At 42.4% G+C, this 22,614-nt stretch overlaps 3 protein-coding genes across 3 annotated transcripts in view; 1 reads left to right on the forward strand and 2 right to left on the reverse strand.

Annotated features, from left to right (window-relative positions):
* LOC136483557 (putative disease resistance protein RGA4) overlaps positions 1–22,614 on the forward strand; it is a 224,145-nt gene that overhangs the window by 10,248 nt on the left and 191,283 nt on the right. The gene's annotated exons all lie outside the window — the stretch shown is intronic.
* Positions 11,831–13,392, reverse strand: LOC136479516 (ATP-dependent DNA helicase PIF1-like). The gene is made up of 2 exons (XM_066477361.1): positions 13,066–13,392; positions 11,831–12,481 (listed from the first exon to the last, which is right to left on the reverse strand). Exons 1-2 carry the CDS (start codon positions 13,390–13,392, stop codon positions 11,831–11,833), a joined length of 978 nt encoding a protein of 325 aa, XP_066333458.1.
* On the reverse strand, positions 16,269–16,616 carry LOC136479517 (uncharacterized). Its single transcript, XM_066477362.1, has one exon. The coding sequence runs from the start codon at positions 16,614–16,616 to the stop codon at positions 16,269–16,271; it is 348 nt and encodes a 115-aa protein (XP_066333459.1).

Raw genomic sequence — 22,614 nt, forward strand, 5'->3', positions numbered from 1 at the left:
CAAGTGTTGGAATGTAAAAACAAGAAAAAAATAGGCAATTATAGACGCTTTGCCGAGTGTCACACTCGGCAAAGGCCTCTTTGCCGAGTGCAATGGCCACTGCACTCGGCAAAGCTGGCAAAAGCTGCATGAAAACACCAGATTTCCCAGCTTTGCCGAGTGTAATGGCAAAGACACTCGGCAAAGCTAGGCTCTTTGCCGAGTGTCAGGCCATGGCACTCGGCAAAGGGGAAGGCTTTGCCGAGTGTCACTATAGACACTCAGCAAAGAGACTTTTTAAAAAAAATATTTTTTTTGCCGAGAGCCGACACTCGGCAAACAATTTCGGGAAAAAAAATTATATAAATTCTTTGCCGAGTGTCGTACATGAGACACTCGGCAAAGCAACCGTCATGATAGCGCCCCGTTAACGGCTACTTTTCTTTGCCGAGTGCCCGACGAATGACACTCGGCAAAGAAGGCTTTGCCGACTTTTTTTTTCTCCGAGTGGCCTATGCCGAGTGCAGCGCTCGGCAAAGTCCCTGTTTCCCGTAGTGACGTCACGTGCTGTGATGATAATCCGAGATCCTCTAGTCTTCCAGTCAAGGTGTTTGAATAACATTTGGTAGCTTGAGGCATCCAACCTCTAATTTGAACCCTAGACTTTGTACCGAAATCTTCAATTTCAATGCTTTTTCCACAAAATTAGAACACTAGATATTCTAACGCTTTGGAGTCGTACTTCCTAGCGGTATTGATGGAGCCCGCTAAATAGGAGGCACTACTACATCCGGCCTTTTAAGAGGCCATTGGAAACCATTTGTTGAGGTGGCTATCCTAGCATGTGTTGACGGAAGTGATAAGTCACATGATTTTTCGTGCGAAACACGTGCATGTGTGAGTGAGAGAGCTCAAACTCACGACCACTATGTCTCAAAGTCACTTGTGTCTATGTAGCAGATACATTTATATTGTATCCACTTTAGTGAATATTGTAATGCATAATTGAGAGCCTAAAAAAGTTTAAATTAAAAACATTGAATTGGAAAGTTTTCGAAATTTTGAGTACTACAACTTTGGTTTGGGTCGTTTCTCCGTCCAAGGCAACTGAAAAAATTCAAAAAGTATGAATTTCAAAAAAATTGAAAACTAAAACTCAATATTGGGGCACTCAATAGCCTTTAAGTCTTACAACTGGCGCAAATGTTTCATGAAAATCTAATCCTACAACTTGAGTATAGCCCTATGCAACCAATCTTGTTTTGTTTCTTACAACTATGCCATCTTCATTTTGCTTATTTCTAAGCACCTATTTAATACCACCCATACTGTAGTTCTTGGGTCTCTCAACTAGCTTCCAAATGTAATTGGGGGTGATATTATTTAACTATTCATGCATAGCATTCACCCAATCCAGATCTCTTAAGCGCTTCATCAATATTTATAGGCTAAATGGATGACACAAATGCATAGTACTCACAAAATCATGTAATCCTTCATCTTGTTTGAACACCTTTTGATATGTCACCAACCTTTTGATCAATTGGATAATCCTTTGCAATAGCTTTATTGATCTTGGATTGATAGTGATTCATCGTGATATTTTAAAAAATTTGTCCAGATTCAAAAAATTTGGAGATCGTTTGATTGGGTTTTGCCTTTTTCTTCAAAACTTACTCAGGTTGTTCTAAAGAAACTGTCCAGGGTGGTTTCTAAACTAGGCCATGCCAATTTTGAAACTATCGAGTCATGTTTCTAAATTATATAGGCCAAAATAGTTTCAGCTATGTTTTGGCGGTTCAATTTACAGCCGCCGCTACAAATGCATTTATAGAGCCGGGTGTTGTTCCAAGTCACCTCTACAAATGCCCCTATTTTTAGAGACGGCCCTATTTCAAAATGCCTCTAGAATTTTTAGAGGCGGCTCTAGTTTTAGCCGCCTCTATAAATCGATTTGCAGCTGCCTCTAAAAATAAGAGCTACATAGTAAATTTGATTTATTTTTTCAAATGACAACGGATGAAAAAATGACAAGAACAAAAGTTGCAGATCTCGAAAAGTGATGCAACTTTGTAATTGACATCTTTTTCATTTGAAATCATCTATGCATCAAAAATTGCATTTGCATTTCTCACATTCAAAATTCAAAGTTTTCAAATGACCTCAGATGGAGAAGCCACCAAAACAAAAGTTGTAGATCTAGAAAAGCTATGCAACATTGTAGTTGATAACTTTTTCATTTGAAATCATATATGCATGGAAAATCTACTATTGAATTTCTCACATTTCAAATTCGAATTTTTCAAACGACCTCGGATGGAGAAACGACCGAAACAAAAGTTGTAGATCTCGAAATGTTATGTAACTTTGTAGTTGACAACTTTTTTATTTAAAATCATCTATGATGGAAAATCTATGTTTAAATTTCTCACATTTGAAATTCAAATATTTCAAACAACCTTGGCTAGAGAAAAGACCAATACCAAAGTTGTAGATCTTAAAAAGTTATGAAACTTTGTAGGTGACAACTTTTCCATTTGAATTCATTTAAGGTTCCAAATACTTATTTGAAAACCGGATTAAAATAACACGAAGGAATATCCAAAATGCACACAAATGTGTTGTGGTTGGAATGGTTAGGGGACGAACGCGTGGGGCCGGTGGTCGCAGGTTCGAGCACCGAAGCAATGGAATCGAAGGAATTGGAGGCCCATCCCAACACCGAGGTCAGCTCCGAACAGATGGAATCGGAGGAGCGAAGAGGGAAGATCCACCGACAGTAGTGAGAGGATTGTGATTTCAATCTAGGGGCAAAATGGAAAGCACAGGTCAACTTTTTTACAAAATGGTTAAATGAGAACCAAAACACAGAAATGGCGTTTCAGCAGTGTTTCATAAGGGTAGTGTGGCGAGTTCACCATTTTGATGCTATTTGAGCCAAGTCCACTTCTTTTGAGGACACATATCTCTCATTGGGACCTAGATGCGTATTCCTTGGGTAATAGGAGGAGTAAATCAAACCTCAGAAAATCATTATTTTTGGGAAAGCACACTGGAACAAGTTATGGGATCGGACCTCCTTGCATGAGTTGGGAGTTTGCTTCTGTTTTTCCGTTGTAGCTAGTCTTCGTGGAAACCCAGCTGCGCTATAGCACATCTTGTATCTCTGCATGCAGTTCTCGTTTGGCTTTGGAAGATCATGTTCTCTCCATTGGTTATTTGCGGTGGCCACTGCACAGTATAATATTTCCTAACTAGTGAGTACTGGTACACGCTCGGCAGAATTTTCAGTCACCGGCTGTCCATTGCATTAATCTGAATCCGAATCTGATCGATCCGACTTGCATTGCACCTACCAATGCTTGCGAGAAGTAGAATAATTCTGCTGGACTGACCTACCCGCGTGCCTTGTCCTCGTCCCAGCGCGGTGACAACATTATAATACTCGTGCATTAGCACCCTAATGTTCATTTGTTAAAGCAACCCGATGTCCTTACTGGCATGGTACCTGCACCCGATGCAGTCACACGTGAAGCTTCTAGCCACTCGAGGCAGGTGAAGCCGTGAAGGTTAGTGTAGAGCACCATGGCATCAACCCGGTGCATACATCTAGACAGCCGGATGGGCAATCAAATTATTTTTAATTTAATTCAACTTGCTTTTGTGTTAACTTGTTTTGCTAGCTACTGAGGCTCCAAAGTGGAATTGGTACTAATACGAGGATCCGTCTCTACGCTGTGATTTTATTGTAAACTGAAAATCCCGTCTACCTTTGCCAATTAGCCTCCAGCACCATACCATGTCCACTGCCAAGCTGCATTTATTTCTTCATCCTCAGTGAGACTTGGCTAGTCATCTCGTGCGAGGAGAAAGCATCATGCGGTGGCTCCACGCTTCTTCACGCAAATGCATTAGCCAGCGTTTCACGTGGTTTGGCTCAGAGCTACTCTAGCATCCAAGGCTCCGCTACGGAATTAATAAACTAGGCCGCACGCAAATCGATCGAAGCTGTCATGCACTCTCCTTCCCAGCTTGCAGTGTCAACACGACACTACTGGACTCGCATGCTTTGTCTGGCCCTCGGCAAAGGACCAGAAACCCTCGGTAAAGGCTTTGCCGAGGGCTGCCCTCGGCAAAGACCCCTCGGAGAATTTTTAAACGGCGAAGGGGTCTTTGCCGAGGGCCCTTGATCGGGCACTCGGCAAAGCCTTTGCCGAGGGCCAGGACGGCCCTCGGCAAAGAAAAGATGTCGTCACGCGCCGGCGCCATTGGCGGTTTCTTTGCCGAGGGCCGACCCTCGGCAAAGAAATGGTTTTTTTTTTGAATTTTTTTTGCCGAGGGCCGGCCCTCGGCAAATAAATTTTTTTTTTAAAAAAAAAAACCTTTGCCGAGGGCCTTCTCCGTGGCCCTCGGCAAAGAAATTTTCAGGATTTTTCCCAAAAAAATCTTTGCCGAGGGCTATTGCCAGGGCCCTCGGCAAAGGTTTTTTTTAAAAAAAAAATTGTTTGCCGAGGGCCGGCCCTCGGCAAAGAAATAGTTTTTTTTTTAAATTTTTTTTAAAAAAAACCTTTGCCGAGGGCCTGCTCCCTGGCCCTGGGCAAAGAAATTTTCAGGATTTTTCCAAAAAAAATCTTTGCCGAGGGCTATTGCTAGGGCCCTCGGCAAAGGACCCTTCTTTGCCGAGGGCCTTGGTCATTGCCCTCGGCAAAGAGACAGAAATTTAATTTTTGTTTTTTGTTTTTTGCATTCCATCGACACAAGCATTTCATATATATACATATATATATCACATAGAACCCATTTCTCACAATATATCACAACCATAATTGTGAACCACAAATCACAATATATTACAACGACAAGTCACATGTTCATCATCATTCACATGTTTATTACGACAAGTTAATGAAATCCAAGCACAAGTCACAACCATAAATCACAAATCACGCTAAAGTCCAACCACATCACCTAGCACGAGTCCTTATCAAGCTAGCCTATGAGACGATGGTGAAGGAAAAGCAAGATCACCCGGTGATGCACTAGCGGGTTGATTGGAACCCGCGGACGAAAGCTGCACAAAGGAGCAGAGATTGCATGTGTGAGTAATCCGGGAAAACAGTTTTGGAACTTACAGATTGCATCTAGTAATCTAGCAATACAAAAAGATTAGACTCAATTGAAAATTTCGGCAGCACCTCCTCTGCACGGGGAGGTTTCCAAAACCTGCAAGAAACGACGGCACGAACGCCGACATCCACAACGGCACGAACGCCGACATCCACAACGGCACGAACGCCGACATCCACAACAGCACGAAGGCCGACATACATGCAAAGCACAAGCGAAAAGTGAACTTTCATACTTACAGGAGTAGCTGCAGGAGTAGGAGATGGAGGAGCTAAAAACTACACAGGTACACCCGATGCTTGCCCAAGACTTTGCATGATCACCATCATCTCCACCATCTGCTTCTGCGCGGCCTCGAACGCGACCTTCTGGGCCTGCAGCTGTGCGGTCAGCTCCGCGTTCTGCTCTTGACTTTGCCTTCTTGTTTCTTGCAGCTCGGTCTGCAATATTTCACTCCAATGTATCAGTAATGCAAATCTAATTTAGGTGTGTAAATATCTACGTACGACGAGTAAAACAGGAATTACCTGGAGTGCTTGGACCTGCTGCAGTGCTGGAGAAGGCCGTGGACGTATGGGCTGGCTGGAGCTATCTGGGTTTCAGGCATCCGACGTCGCAACTCGCTCAAAACCTTCTTAATTTTTTACCACAGCCTACACATGCGATAACATGACATCTCGCCAAGTTTCGTGATTTTCGGACTTCGTATGGATTTTATATAATTTTAAAACACTTTTCCGGCAAGTCGGTCGTCATGTTACGCGAAGAAGATGCGCGAAATTTGATGTGAGTTCGTGGATAGGGACTCAACATGCACCAATTAACATGAATAACATTTTTTGAAACACTACATTGCAATATTCCATGCACCTGCAGTTCAAATTGGACATATTCGAAAAAAATCAAAGAATCGAAATAAATTAAGGAAATATAAAAAAAAAGTCAAAATTGGCCCAAATTTTAAAATTGAGTTGAAAACAATGTATTGTAGCACCTCAAAAAAACTGGGCTAAAAAACCAAAAAAGAAAATTATTTGCCGATGGCCTAGCCTGGCCCTCGGCAAAGGGCTTCTTTGCCGAGGGCATCGCCTCGGGCCCACGGCAAAGACGATTTATAAAAAAAATAATTTTGGCCGAAAAACTGGTTCAAAAAAAATATTTGCCGAGGGCCTGGTCTGGGCCCTCGGCAAAGACTTTTTTTAAAAAAAAATTGCCGAAAAACTGGTTTCACAGAAAAAAAAAACATTTGCCGAGGGCCTAACGGGTGGCCCTCGGCAAAGCTTGACGGGATTGGCCGCCGTGACCCAACGGGCCTAATTTGCCGAGGGCATCTTTGCCGAGGGCCACGGCCCTCGGCAAAGATTTGATTTTCCGTGGGCCTGTCGTTGCCGAGGGCCGTACCCTCGGCAAAGGCCTCTTTGCCTAGGGCCGTTCTTTGCCGAAGGCTCCTGTGGCTGGCCCTCGGCAAAGAGTATCTTTGCCGAGTGCCCGAGATTTGGCCCTCAGCAAAGCCTCAGGCCCTCGGCAAAGCACGCGTTTCCAGTAGTGCGACCTGCTCCAATCACCATCTTCTTCCCTGAATCATCAACATTTCCTTCCCAGCTCAAGCAGCCAAACACAAACCATCAACCAGCTACTGCGATTCTTGCGGGCAAGAACCTCACATCGGAACCTAAATCCGTCTCGCTAGTCCTACCTTGATCAGTCACCGGAACGCCACAATCCAGCAGTAGTATCTGGTTGGTCAGGTCGACGAAGTCCTTGCCGATTCCTGTCTAACTATTGACCAATAGATTCTGTACGTTCCACGACCAAGAACGAACAACACTGGCACCACCAAACCGCTTCCGGCCATTGTTCAGCTCATCAGCCTCAGGTTCGACTACTTAACCATTGCGTTTCTGCAGCTGCTTATGCGTAGATGTATCAATGAATGAGAAGTCAGTAATTGTGCCACGATGGATGCATGTATACATCTCAGATGATTTATATCTTTGTTGTACAAAAGTAAAATGTCATGTTGGCATTCACAATTGTTCTGATTTCTCAAAAAAAATCACATTTGTTCTGATTTTGTTACAGCAAAAACGAATTTGTCAATCATGGCCGGTCTCATAGGTGCTTTGGCGTCATACATCCAAAACATGCTGATGGAGATGGCCACAGAAGAGGTGCATATGTTGCTCGGGGTGACCGGTGAGATTGATAACATGGGCATCAAACTTCGAGATCTGAAGAACTTCCTTGCTGATGCTGATAGAAGGAACATCACTGACCAAAGTGTCCAAGCATGGGTGAGAGAGCTAAGGGATGCCATGTAGGATGCCACCGACATCCTCGACCTGTGTCAGCTCAAGGCCATGGAGCGAGGCCCAAGACATGATGCAGGATGCTTCAACTCATTGCTCTTCTGCATACGGAATCCCCTCCATGCCCACGACATTGGAAGCCGCATCAAGAACCCTAACAAGAAGCTAGATGGCATCAAGGCATGCAGTGCATCATTCAACTTCATCAACCTTAGTTCTTATGAGGACCGTGGAAGAAACATTGTATCATCTAGTCTTGGTACCCGTCAGACATCAGGGGGTCTAGATGAGACAGGTTTGGTTGGTGAGATGATAGAAGAGGACATGAGAAATATTGTGGAGTTGCTCGCAAAGGAGGATGAAACCAACAGACTGTACAACAAAATCATGGTATTCGCCATTGTTGGAGTTGGTGGGATTGGAAAAACGACCCTCGCTAGGAAGATCTTCAAGAGTGACATTGTACAACAAGAGTTCTCGAAGAAAATATGGTCAAGTGTCAACAAGGATTTTAATGAGCTAGATATATTGAGGAGAGCTATTAGGGCAGTCCCAATGAAAGAAACTAGTAGTTTGTATAACATAGGATACCGCACCAAAAAAGTACTGTTTTCTAACCCATGGTTTCTATGAGTAATAATTATTTTCTCTTTCTCTCTCCCAACTCTATCTTCTTCCTCCAATGGGAGTGCGACACGAGCCCCCTAGAAACTGGTGGTTTCTCCCCAATGGCGATTTCATGGTTTGTTGGTGCATTGGGTCAAGAGAAGACCTGATTTCTTCATGAGGAAACCATTTCTAGGATTTTTGCTCTCTTTCTTCATTAATTACGTTGCCATGTCAGCGTTTTGCCTACGTGGCAAGTCATTTAATGAGGATAGAAACCATCATCAATACACCATTGGGACTGCCCTTACCGAAGCTGGAGGAGACTACCATGCTGCCGGAGACACAAAGTCAACATTGGACCGAATCCTCACCGAAGCCTTGGTGGGACATAAGACCTTAATGATAATGGATGATGTCTGGGACTACCGTGCATGGGAGGATGTGCTTCGAACTCCCTTGGTCAATGTTGCAGCAGCTAATAATGGTAGCCGTGTGCTCATCACCACGAGACATAACACAGTTGCACGAGGGATGATGGCAGAGGAGCCCTACCACCGTATCAGCAAACTCGAACCTGAAGATGCTTGGTTGCTGCTAAAGAAACAGTTCCTAAAAATTCATACATGCATAAAAATTCTTTTTAATTTTTTTGTTCATTTATCGTGCTTAAATAGTGCATTGCTTTATTATTCATGCACTCTTAGTTCATGTTTGGAACATGGGAAAACCTTTCAGGTTTCTGTTTTTTTGCTTCCGTGTTTAACTGATTTTCTATGAAAGTCGTGTATTATTCTTGTGAAATTCCTACAGTCCAAACTAGGCCCTAAATTAGGATGTCACTAACCCTCCGCTGCAGTAATTTTTCCCCTGTTGCAAGCATCGATTTTTTGAGCTGGCTTTGCAAATATACAAGGACATACTTCCATACATTACTAATATTACCAAGCATAAGCAGACTCTGCAGTATGGGGTTCTTGCAAATTTTATATATCAAATTGTAAACTTTTTATTGCAAAAATCTAGAGTATTGTTATAAGCGAGATGGGGTAGTCTTTTAGGAAATAGAATAGATCTGATGGCTATTATTATTAATGATGATTAGTGGTAGTCATTAGAAAATAGATTGTATGTGATGGCTATTATTGTTAATGATGATCAAAATGTACTGATAGGTGGCTAGACTGTTTTTTATCTTTGTGAGCATTTCTAAGATTTTTTTTGTTTTTCGTAGCGCATCACATGCAGATTAAAGTGGATGTTATGTTGGGGTCTCCAATTAATAAAGATTAAATCATAACCTAATAAGTACATGAATGGTCCGATTATCCAAATGGCTCTAAGCATATGTGCTGGAAAAGTACCATGAAATTTTATTGTGCACCCTATCAATGCGGGTGACTATGATAGGATTCAATTTCAAGAAACGTCTGCACACTTTCACAGGTGTTCTTTGCAGCCATATTGTCATCGTGCTATAATGGTTCTAGCCTTGGTGCCATGTTTGATATTTTTTCCATAGTTAGATATGTTGTTAGCATATGAATGATAAGGCACCATAGATTGATTTTAGTATCGTGAATGATATGGCACCATAGATTGATTGTGGTACCATGAATCATAACGCACAATATATTGATTTCGTAGCATGAATCATGTTTTGATGTGTAGGAAATATGTAGTCCAGTCGCCTATGTTCAAGAGGAAATCTAAACATCAGTTGAGTGATTTGAATCTTTCTTTCACTCGAATTTTTCTGCCGTATTCTAGATTGGGTTCATCTCTATAGTAATCGGCACAATAGGTAGCTCTTAGCTCATCTAGTTATGCCCATAAGTCATGCCACAATGGTCTTCTTCCCCAACACCAGCAAGATTAGGGTGCAGGGTAATGGTTCATCGGCTTACCTGACTCTTTTGGCCCTAGATGGATCTACAAGGTAGGTTGCCAGCCTGGCAGTTTGGTAGAGGAGGTTTGGTTGAGGCAGCAGTGGTATTGCCAGCGGGGTGGCTGGGGAAGAGGTTGGAGTGCAGAAGTGTGGGGGGCATCATGGTGATAGCCCAATGAAGGCGATTTGGTGTGACGGCGGTAGTAGGACATGGCAAATGCGACGAGGCACCATCGGAACTAAGTGTGAGCTGGCGGTGGTGTGGGAGCCTTGCTAGAGATCAATAAGATGATGGAGAGGACGGAGGAGGCACATCATATGCATTTTAGAGTTGGGCCATGGTGGACAGCGATAGGCAGGTCCGGCCATTGGAGAGCCACCGGAGCCAGGCGGGGCGGCGGAGCCGAGCAGCTCGATTGGGGCTAGGTGCCATGGAAAAGAAGGAACAGAAGATCCGATTTGCGATCGGAGAGAGATTTGATGCAGGCCATCCATTTAGATCCAAGGATCCGAAAACTCTAATGTGGTTGACCTTAAAGCACTCATTCATTCTCTAGACAAACTTAATTTCAGATGTTACTAGGTAGCGTGCCCGTACGTTGCTATGGGATAACTAACATTTGGTACTTAAAACACACGGATCGCACCATAAGATAACAATAGTATAAAAATTAAATACCAATGTTAAAGTGTCATTTACTCCAAAAAAATAAAGTTTATGAAATTAACACAGTCACAGAGAGCACGGCGTCGTAGGCTCACAAACTAACATGTATGGATGATTTTCCAGTTGGCATGTAGTGTGTATACAACATCTCCGTCTAGAGTCTGATAACCGATTTAAAAATACCTATGAACAGCAACAAATATGGCGTTTGTGAGATACTATTTGTGCAATATTAAATTGAATGAAAAAAATGCATTGTATGTGTTAGTAATGTTCTGTTACCTCGCCTATGGCGTTAGAACCTCCTTAAATACAATATTCTTCATCAAAGTTCCATTCACTATTGAGGTCTTCTTATCCTTATCTTTTTTATTTGACGCATTCTTATTTTTTCCCTCGGCATTCTTTTTAGCATTTTTCTTCTCCCTCTCTTTGGCCTCCTCCTCCTGTGCATCCGCATCAGGCAGGAGGGCAAGGTTCTTAATATTTGTTCTTGACGTGGCTCTAGACATCGCAACGTATAACTGACTGTGAGAGAACACCGGTGCGGGCAGGTACACACCCACGTTTGGGATAGTTTGGCCCTATGACTTGTTGACCATCATGGCCAAGCTCAGCCTGATAGGAAACTGCTTTCTCTTAAACTGGAACGGGAACATCTCATCATCAGACGGGTATAGCGGTATTCGAGGAAGGAATACCCACTTCCCAGCATGCTGCCCACCACAGTTTCCGCATCGACTATATTTCTTCGGAACCCCCGCACCACCAGCCTTGTACCGTTGCATAGCCCATTGGCAGGATCAATATTCCTAAACAATATGATAGGACACCCCAGCTTGAGCTTCCAGATGTGTGGAGGCAGCCCGTTGGGGGTCAGACTGTTAAGGAACTCCGATGGATAGTAGTTATGTGGATCATCTACCACGAAGTCAAAACTGTGATACTCTGTCTCGCTGCCCTGGAACATATCAATCATTTTTATATTGATCATGTCAACCCAATCGTTACGTGTAGATAAAATCGCTCTTGTGGTGATGTAGTCTTTGTCCGCCATGTTTGCATTTAGATCTAGAAAGATGATGCCGATCAATCTATGAAGATCTTTCTCGGCATCGCTAGAGTACGGGACACAAATCTTGTCTGGAATATGTACATTACCATCTCCGTTAACCTCTTCCGTTCCACCACTAATGCACAATAGATAATCTGCAAACCATGGGTCACTCCGAGCCCTTATGTTGCGGACGAGCTTTAGGTGGTGCATAGATTCCCAAGATACGACCTACGTAGAGAAGCACCGACTATTTGAGCACGGGATCCTTTCCGCACAACAGGGAGGACCTGTCTGAAATCCCCACCAAGGACAACAGTGTTCCCGCCAAATGATAGGTCTAACCGGCCCATTATATCCCGTAGGCTATTGTCTAATGCTTCCATATTTTGCCTCTTTGACATAGATGCCTTGTCCCAAATTATGAGAGCTGCTTGCTGCAGCAACTTGGCAGTACCACTCAGTTTCGTGAAGCTACAACAACCACCCTCTTCAACAGTGAGGGATATATTGAAACGCGAGTGGGATGTCCTCCTGCCTGGCATTATGGACGCTGTGACTCCAGATGTAGCTGTAGCCACAGCAAGCTTGAAATGGCTACGTAGTTTTGCGAGAAGTGCCCTATACAAAAAGGTCTTTCCCGTCCCACCAGGTGCATCCACAAAGAACAGCCCACCTTGCTTGCTGTAGACAGCGGCCATTATCTCATTGTAGGCAGACCTTTGCTCGGCGTTGCGTGAGTCACACAATAGCACATCTTTGGGATTCTGCTCGACGCTAGCTTCCTCAAATATCTCACGATTATGGCTGGCATCGTTGTATGAGTGATCAATATCTGGAAGAGGAATGATCTTATGTCATTCCCCATAGATTGAAGCATATTTCTAATGTCTATCAAAACCATCTGTTGCACCAGATCCAGGGATGGATTATTGCGGCTATAGTCCTCTGACATTGCATCGTAGTGTTTTTTCAATAACCCCATCACATCATTTGGCTCACAGAATACCAATATTGCTGCAAATAGACTTCGCAGAGAGGAAGGTATCTAGAAGAAACTAGCTTCAGTTAGACATTCATCCAGTGCATTGTCTTCTTCGATTAGACCCCTCCTTTCTGTAGCTTCACAGAATGAAGGTAGTAGCACGCCATCAACCGTCCTGAGGTGTTCATATGAGGTAGCACTAGCAACATTGTTTAATAGAACACGAAGAAAGTAATGTTCTCCCTCAGCAGGATGAGCCGAGATGACTCTACCAACTTGGAAAATAGATTTTTTCCTTTTCTGCCAGGATTTACCATCAGGTTGCCATGTAAAATGCTACGGGAAGTCCCGATACAAGATTCTGCGGGCTTCCTCATGCTGCCTGTTTGCATCGAAGTATGCTGTCAGCATTGACTCCTCTACACCTAGCTAATTAACAATCCATTCGACCTTGTCCCATTTATGAAATGCCAACATGTGCATGTCGGGTAGATGAAGCTGCAGCTGCTGTACTGGTGGATGGTTCTTGCTCAAGTCAAAGCCATATATCCTCCACAGTGCTTCTAGAGGCGTCACCCACTGGGCGTCTCTATACTGCTTGATCTCATCAATGTTCCCTTTCTCGTCTGCTTTGTCAGTCTCCCTCTTCACCACCAATGTCCTGTCATGTCCCTTGTATATGTACTTGAACAGATACTTTACTGATTTAATGTTCCCATAGGCCTCAACATTTATATGGCAGTTGAAGGTATGTAGCAGGCAAGGGTTGTAAGGCATGACCCATTGATTGTCCAGGTAATGGCCTCAAACTTTTTGCATACAACCGTCATTGCGCCGCCGATAGATGGGGTACGAATCCTTTCCCTGTGACAGTTGCCTCACAGAATGGGCGCGAGTAACGGTTCTTGCATGACCCGTGGCCCACCGTGCACAGACAATATGTATTAAGCATCTCACAAGGACCATGCATCATATGCTTCGTGGCCATCTTGTATAGCTTAGGGTACTTCTTCTTGTTTGGTAGCTCTACAGTGATTTCCATCAATATGTATTAAGCACTCATTCATTCTCTAGACAAACTTAATTTCAGATGTTACTAGGTAGCGTGCCCATGCATTGCTATGGGAGAACTAACATTTGGTACTTAAAACACACGGATCGCACCATAAGATAACAATAGTATAAAAATTAAATACCAATGTTAAAGTGTCATTTACTCCAAAAAAATAAAGTTTATGAAATTAACACAGTCACAGAGAGCACGGCGTCGTAGGCTCACAAACTAACATGTATGGATGATTTTCCAGTTGGCATGTAGTGTGTATACAACATCTCCGTCTAGAGTCTGATAACCGATTTAAAAATACCTATGAACAGCAACAAATATGGCGTTTGTGAGATACTATTTGTGCAATATTAAATTGAATGAAAAAAATGCATTGTATGTGTTAGTAATGTTCTGTTACCTCGCCTATGGCGTTAGAACCTCCTTAAATACAATATTCTTCATCAAAGTTCCATTCACTATTGGGGTCTTCTTATCCTTATCTTTTTTATTTGACGCATTCTTATTTTTTCCCTCGGCATTCTTTTTAGCATTTTTCTTCTCCCTCTCTTTGGCCTCCTCCTCCTGTGCATCCGCATCAGGCAGGAGGGCAAGGTTCTTAATATTTGTTCTTGACGTGGCTCTAGACATCGCAACGTATAACTGACTGTGAGAGAACACCGGTGCGGGCAGGTACACACCCACCTTTGGGATAGTTTGGCCCTATGACTTGTTGACCATCATGGCCAAGCTCAGCCTGATAGGAAACTGCTTTCTCTTAAACTGGAACGGGAACATCTCATCATCAGACGGGTATAGCGGTATTCGAGGAAGGAATACCCGCTTCCCAGCATGCTGCCCACCACAGTTTCCGCATCGACTATATTTCTTCGGAACCCCCGCACCACCAGCCTTGTACCGTTGCATAGCCCATTGGCAGGATCAATATTCCTAAACAATATGATAGTACACCCCAGCTTGAGCTTCAAGATGTGTGGAGGCAGCCCGTTGGGGGTCAGACTGTTAAGGAACTCCGATGGATAGTAGTTATGTGGATCATCTACCGCGAAGTCAAAACTGTGATACACTGTCTCGCCACCCTGGAACATATCAATCATTTTTATATTGATCATGTCAACCCAATCGTTACGTGTAGATAAAATCGCTCTTGTGGTGATGTAGTCTTTGTCCGCCATGTTTGCATTTAGATCTAGAAAGATGATGCCGATCAATCTATGAAGATCTTTCTCGGCATCGCCAGAGTACGGGACACAAATCTCGTCTGGAATACGTACATTACCATCTCCGTTAACCTCTTCTGTTCCACCACTAATGCGCAATAGATAATCTGCAAACCATGGGTCACTCCGAGCCCTTATGTTGTGGACGAGCTTTAGGTGGTGCATAGATTCCCAAGATACGACCTACGTAGAGAAGCACCGACTATTTGAGCACGGGATCCTTTCCGCACAACAGGGAGGACCTGTCTGAAATCCCCACCAAGGACAACAGTGTTCCCGCCAAATGATAGGTCTGACCGGCCCATTATATCCCGTAGGCTATTGTCTAATGCTTCCATATTTTGCCTCTTTGACATAGATGGCTTGTCCCAAATTATGAGAGCTGCTTGCTGTAGCAACTTGGCAGTACCACTCGGTTTCGTGAAGCTACAACAACCACCCTCTTCAATAGTGAGGGATATATTGAAACGTGAGTGGGATGTCCTCCTGCCTGGCATTATGGACGCTGTGACTCCAGATGTAGCTGTAGCCACAGCAAGCTTGAGCTGGCTATGTAGTTTTGCGAGAAGTGCCCTATATAAAAAGGTCTTTCCCGTCCCACCAGGTCCATCCACAAAGAACAGCCCACCTTGCTTGTTGTAGACAGCGGCCATTATCTCATTGTAGGCAGACCTTTGCTCGGCGTTGCGTGAGTCACACAATAGCACATCTTTGGGATTCTGCTCGACGCTAGCTTCCTCAAATATCTCACGAATATGGCTGGCATCGTTGTATGAGTGATCAATATCTGGAAGAGGAATGATCTTATGTCATTCCCCATAGATTGAAGCATGTTTCTAATGTCTATCAAAACCATCTGTTGCACCAGATCCAGGGATGGATTATTGCGGCTATAGTCCTCTGACATTGCATCGTAGTGTTTTTTCAATAACCCCATCACATCATTTGGCTCACAGAATACCAATATTGTTGCAAATAGACTTCGCAGAGAGGAAGGTATCTAGAAGAAAGTAGCTTCAGTTAGACATTCATCCAGTGCATTGTCTTCTTCGATCAGACCCCTCCTTTCTGCAGCTTCACGGAATGAAGGTAGTAGCACACCATCAACCGTCCTGAGGTGTTCATATGAGGTAGCACTAGCAACATTGTTTAATAGAAGACGAAGAAAGTAATGTTCTCCCTTAGCAGGATGAGTCGAGATGACTCTACCAACTTGGAAAATAGATTTTTTTCCTTTTCTGCCAGGATTTACCATCAGGTTGCCATGTAAAATGCTACGGGAAGTCCCGATACAAGATTCCGCGGGCTTCCTCATGCTGCCTGTTTGCATCGAAGTATGCTGTCAGCATTGACTCCTCTACACCTGGCTAATTAACAATCCATTCGACCTTGTCCCATTTATGAAATGCCAACATGTGCATGTCGGGTAGATGAAGCTGCAGCTGCTGTACTGGTGGATGGTTCTTGCTCAAGTCAAAGCCATATATCCTCCACAGTGCTTCTGGAGGCGTCACCCACTGGGCGTCTCTATACTGCTTGATCTCATCAATGTTCCCTTTCTCGTCTGCTTTGTCAGTCTCCCTCTTCACCACCAATGCCCTGTCATGTCCCTTGTATATGTACTTGAACAGATACTTTACTGATTTAATGTTCCCATAGGCCTCAACATTTATATGGTAGTTGAAGGTATGTAGCAGGCAAGGGTTGTAAGGCATGACCCATTGATTGTCCAGGTAATGGCCTCAAACTTTTTGCATACAACCGTCATTGCGTCGCCGATAGATGGGGTACGAATCCTTTCCCTGTGACAGTTGCCTCACAGAATGGGCGCGAGTAACGGTTCTTGCATGACCCGTGGCCCACCGTGCATAGACAATATGTATTAAGCATCTCACAAGGACCATGCATCATATGCTTCGTGGCCATCTTGTATAGCTTAGGGTACTTCTTCTTGTTTGGTAGCTCTACAGTGATAATCATGTCATATTCCTCGGGACATGCGAGCGTGTACTTCTATTCCATTATTAGCAAGAAGTGTGCATGCGGCATGCCCATCTTCTGGAACTCCACTACATATACGTAGGCCTTCACCTTCCCAAGTATGTCTTTCTCCATCAACAATTTCCTCATCGCCTCTAACTTTGCTCTGAAGACTCGTGTGACGAGATCGGGGCGGTCCTGTGGTGTCTCGACTGGATAAAGTCCATTCTTGATCTCATCCCAGTTAGGGTTGCACGTCATTGTGAAGAAGATATCTGGTTTACCATACTTTCGCACCAGAGCCATTGCATCCATGTACCAGAGCCATTGCAATAAAATAATGTGCAAATTTTTTTATCCAACTAAAATCACTCTTGGGTAGATATTAATGACAGGAACAACGAATTCTCTTGAGGTTGTGCTAATTGTAATAGCACGGGAGTAAACCCCGTATACTAAACCTATCAATGGGCATTGCATAAAATTTTGCACAAAACGGTAGGACTAAATTCAATTCCTCACACAAATGGAAGGAGTCGATTTTGTAAATACGGAACAAAAAAGACATTGTAAGCCACAAGAAATTGACTGGGGAGTCATGACAATCCACTGAAATTAAAATTTAAACTACAAACCCGTAGACACCACCCACCCATAGACACCTGCAGATCTTACATCAAATAATTAATAACAAGAACAAAAATGTTAATAATTAAAATACTCCCTTCGTTCCTATGTATCCAATGTTTTAGCCTTCCTCACGGTGACCAAGTGTAGCACCTGATTTTAAGAACAAAACCAAATACATACCATATGTGAGCCCAGGAAGTCAAATATCACATATAGCTACAAATAAGGGTAATATCATAAGACAATGCTTATTACATAGTGTATTAGTATAAAGAATACAACCTCAGAGTATAGACAGCGGAAAGACAACTCCGATCTTCAGGTGAAGACTCCACTTCCTTAGGGACAACTGACTGGTTGATCACAAGCCTAATTCCTCCAAACTCTAGCAATCTGGTACCCATCCAGGATTTTTATCCAAATAATTAAAAAATAAAGCAAGCGTAAGTACATGTCCTACTCAACAAATATATCATGGGGTTCATGAGGCTCAAAAGGCTGACACTGGTTAACTGCGATTAGCTTTTAATGAGTCACGATTTTAGCAATAGGGTGGCAACAAGTTTATTCATAAGCCCATATAAACACTTGATCAGGTAAACATGAATAATGAATAGCATAAACAGTAATCATTAATGAGCATCTTCATCATCTGTATCATTTGTGTTCACCATCTATTCCGTAAGGGTCCAAGGCCACTCATGACCATGAGCACGGCTGATATACCAATTTTACACTCTGCAAAGGTTGTGCACTTTCACTGTGAGTCATGATTTACCCTTTCGCCCGAGGTAGCTAATCTCTTGACCCACTTCCAAGGAAGGTCGGCAGGGTTCACTATGAAGCCTTTCAAAGGTTTGTCTAACAAGTTAGGGCCATTAGATTCACTCGGCAAATAGATGTAGGAACCCCCCTTCCCGATGGCACAATTACACACAGCCTATACACAAGGGGACAGAGGTTGTCCTATACCCGATTTGACAAGTCATTCTTACGCCAATAAACGTAATCTCTAACAAGCTAAAAAAGGTCCTCATACTGAGCTAAAGCCGGAGCCATGTAGCCCTCATAGTTGTACTGTAAGTTCTGGATGTTCGCTTAAAGATAAGTCCTTAGGGAGAGGAATCTAGAGCACCATAAAAACAGCCCAATACTCTAGCCCCCAGATTCCATGTTGCTAAAAAGCATCTTTTAATGTTTATTGCATATACCATTGGTCAAGTTACAAGATCATGGTCTTTAATTGAGCACTAGCATCATACTACCCAATGCAATACCCCATAGGTAACAAGGCACAAGGTAACAAAGCACTAGGAAATCTTTAGTGGCAGTCAAGGTAGACACATGCAGTATGAATTTAATGATTAAAGGTGTATAGGATGGCAAGGAAGATCCCATGATATACTTGCCTTAAACTCATATCCTTCTTCTATTGAATTGTAACCTCCAAAGGACTTCTTCTGGATCACCAACTTCTTCTATTTCATCAACGTACTTGTCACCGACTAGACATGATCATAAAGCACCACACAAGCATCCATGCAATCATTCACAAAGCAAACAATAGATCTAAATTAGAATAGTACACCAAACATAAAATCAAGATGAAAAGTTTGTAGAATGACTCTACGTATCGCTACGAACACACAGACACAAAAAGCACTCTAATTGGAGCTATAATGAAGGAGTTATGAATTAAACAAGATTTCCTTTAATAAGATAATAGATTAAATCTAACCTTGAATTTCAAAAGTTGAAAAATATTTAATAGTAGGATGAACATGTAGATTACTCAATTACGAATCTAACGCAACTTGAATGGATCGGAACGGAGTTAAAACAAAAATTTTATGGCTAAAACAATATTAGTGGCAAAACTCTAAATTGATGAAAGCGTATTTTGGATCTAACCGAAGAAACTACGTTTTCAAAAGAAGAAAACATATTTTGAATCTAACAAAGGTATTTTACGCTTTCTGAAAGAGAAAACGAATTGTGAATCTACTAGAAAGAAACTACGCTTTCGGAATAGGAAAACGTATTATGGAAGTGCGCCATGGACTACGGGTTATATTACGTGAAACTGCAGGGGCTCTTTTGCAAATAATCCCGGTGAAGGGGTGTGGGCGATCTTGGACTGTTGGATTGAATCTGGATGGCTCAGATTAGAAAGAAGGGGTGAGAGAGTCACCGGCCGGAGAAGAAAACCGGCGTGGCGGAGCTCCATTACCGGCGGCGAGAAGCTCCCTGGAGCGCTTGGTTTGGGCCCTAGAGGCCACGATTTGACGAGCCGAGAGCATAGGGAAGAAGAGGAGAAGACGGCGAACACACCTAGGTCCTTCTTGCCGTAGACGGCGGGTCTACGGCGTCGGGCAGCACGGTGGCGATGGCGATGGCGCCGGCGATGGCGAGAGAAGGAGGACAAAAATCTAATTTACTACACGAGGGATTTCCCAAACTAGGGGCTCCCCTTACGATAGTTTTGGTGTGCTTTGCCCAAGGGGTTGGTAAATATTTATAGGGAGAAAAACTCCCCACATCCACACCAACTAACAATATGATACTAATTGATGTTGCACCCTCCACATTTACTAACGGACCTAAATAATCATTAAAGCCCATTAGTAAATAAATGCATGGGCCTTTGAGATTTATTAGGATTATTGCACATAGGCTTTGAGAGTTGGTTGGAAAATGAGATATATTATTTATTTTCAGAATTAATTAATTTCGTGAATAAAATAATTGTAGAAAAGTCCAGAATTGATATTTAAGCCACGAAAAATACTCCGAGACCTCCGAAAATTTGGAGAAAATTCCCAGAGACACTTTGGAACATGATGAACCCAAATAAAGTATTTGGAGCTCATGAAAAGATTGTTGGGAACTTGGAACATTAAAACTAACATGAAGGAGGTAGGAATTAAATTCCAGAAAGAAGCTGGAAAACTCCTAGAGATAGATATTCATCTCCTAAACGTATTTTTTAAAAAAAATCACATTTTGCACATAGCATGAATGCAACAAACATGTTTCTACGTTAAGATAAATTTTAATCTAATGAAAATTTATTATTTCCCCATGTTTTCATGAGCATAAAAATACAAAATTAAATCATTTTACTCTATTTCAAGAGAAGCAAATTTTAGGATGTTACACCAAGGAGCAGCAAAGGAGCGCCGATATGCTTTTAACTGCCGCAGTCTTCTTAATGCCCCGGATGGCATTCAGGTTCCTTCGGTGCAAGGAGATGCAGCAGCATCAGATGGTTAGTTTAAGCTTATTTTCCTTTCAGTGTATGAGTGTCCAGTTCATTTCAGTTTAGATGCTGCTTCACAGAACAGAACAGTAGAGTTTAGTTCAGTAGAGTTTTTTTGGTTCAGTTCAGTAGAGTTTTTTGGTTCAGTTCAGAGATCATTTAGATGACTTTTTGGTTCAGAAATCATTTTAGTTCAGAGATTATTTAGATGGATTTTTGGTTCAGACTCATAAGAGGAACTTTCAATCTATGTGAACAGGAACTGGAAAGAGGATCTTTCATCCACCAGTGACTCATATAAGAGGACTTAAATCATAGGTTTAGTAGAAAACAAAGGGAGAAAAAGGGAGGGGTGTCAGAGTCATGCTAATCGATTGCAGTAAACCACCACTGATGGACACCTAGAACATTCATAGGATTTCAGACTTTCAGAGTTAAGTAGCAGTCATGCTGATAGTTGCATCTGAATAAAATCCAACAACAGGTTCAGATCCTTGACCTGTCATGCTGATAGTTGTAATTACTGATTCTTGTAACTATATAGGATCAGTTTAGTCTTGTGTTTCAGAGTAACGTTAGTTTCAGGCCTTTGCCTACCACTGTTCAATGTCTGACAAAATCAATTTTGCATATTTTTTATCTGAAGATATTCGTCTCAGTCGTGGCATGTTTCTGTCTACCACAAAAAATATATATTTGCATAGCGTTACTTGCTCCTAACTGGATTTTGATAGTTTATTATGTGAGAAAAAAACGGAGGCCTCAACAAAAGAAATGAAAACTGAGGAAAAAATGGAGGCCTCAACAAAAAAAATGAAAGCTGGAGAACGCAACCTGAATACTACAGGGAACGTCCAAACAGGAATTGTACAGTTGTACTTGAAAGCAAGAGCTTTGATACACACCCTCGTTGTATAATTTGCAAAGTCACTGAAGCTATGAATTCATCACAACTGCCATCCTAAAGTTATTATGAATTCTTGGTATCAGTGATTAAATTGAGCCGAACAAAAAAGGGAGCGAGAGGTATATATAACTCTCTCAAAGATGAACAATAAGTGCCGAATCATTAACAATAGGTCATTGCCGGATCATGAACAATGCAGAATTAGAATTTGCAAAGTCACAGAAGCTTTGAATTTATCGCAAATGCCATCCTGAAGTTGTTATTATTTTTTGGCACACATAAAATCAACCGAACAAAAAAGAGAGAGTGAGAGGTATATAACTCTCCAAGATGAACAATAAGTGTGCCGAATCCATTGTCGGTTCATGAACAGTGGAGAGAGGTAAAACCTGGATTGCCCCTAGGGCTGTAGCACCCGGTTTTAAGAACAAAATCAGATACACACCATATGTGAGCTCAGGAAGTCAAATCTCACATATAGCTACAAATAAGGGTAATATCTATAGACAATGCTCAATTATATAACGTACTTAGTATAGAGAGTATAACCTTAGAGTATAGACAGCGGACAGACAACTCCGATCTTCGAGTGAAGACTCCAAATCTACAGGGACAACTGACTGGTTGATCACAAGCCTAATTCCTCCAAACTCTAGCAATCTGGTACTCATCCGGGATTTTTCCAAAGATTTAAAAAAATAAAGCAAGCGTAAGTACATGTGGTACTCAACAAATATAACATAGGGTTCATGAGGCTCAAAAGGCTGACACTGGTTTAACTGCGATTAGCTTTTACTGAGTCATGATTTTAGCATAGGAGTAGCAACAAGTTCATTCACAAGCCCATAAACACATGATCAGGTAAACATGAATAATGAATAGCATAAACAATTCACCATTAGTGAGCATCTTCATCATCCATATCATTAGTGTCCAT

Source organism: Miscanthus floridulus, chromosome 9 (assembly GCF_019320115.1).
Source record: "Miscanthus floridulus cultivar M001 chromosome 9, ASM1932011v1, whole genome shotgun sequence".
In the NCBI taxonomy this organism is placed as follows: Eukaryota; Viridiplantae; Streptophyta; class Magnoliopsida; order Poales; family Poaceae; genus Miscanthus; species Miscanthus floridulus.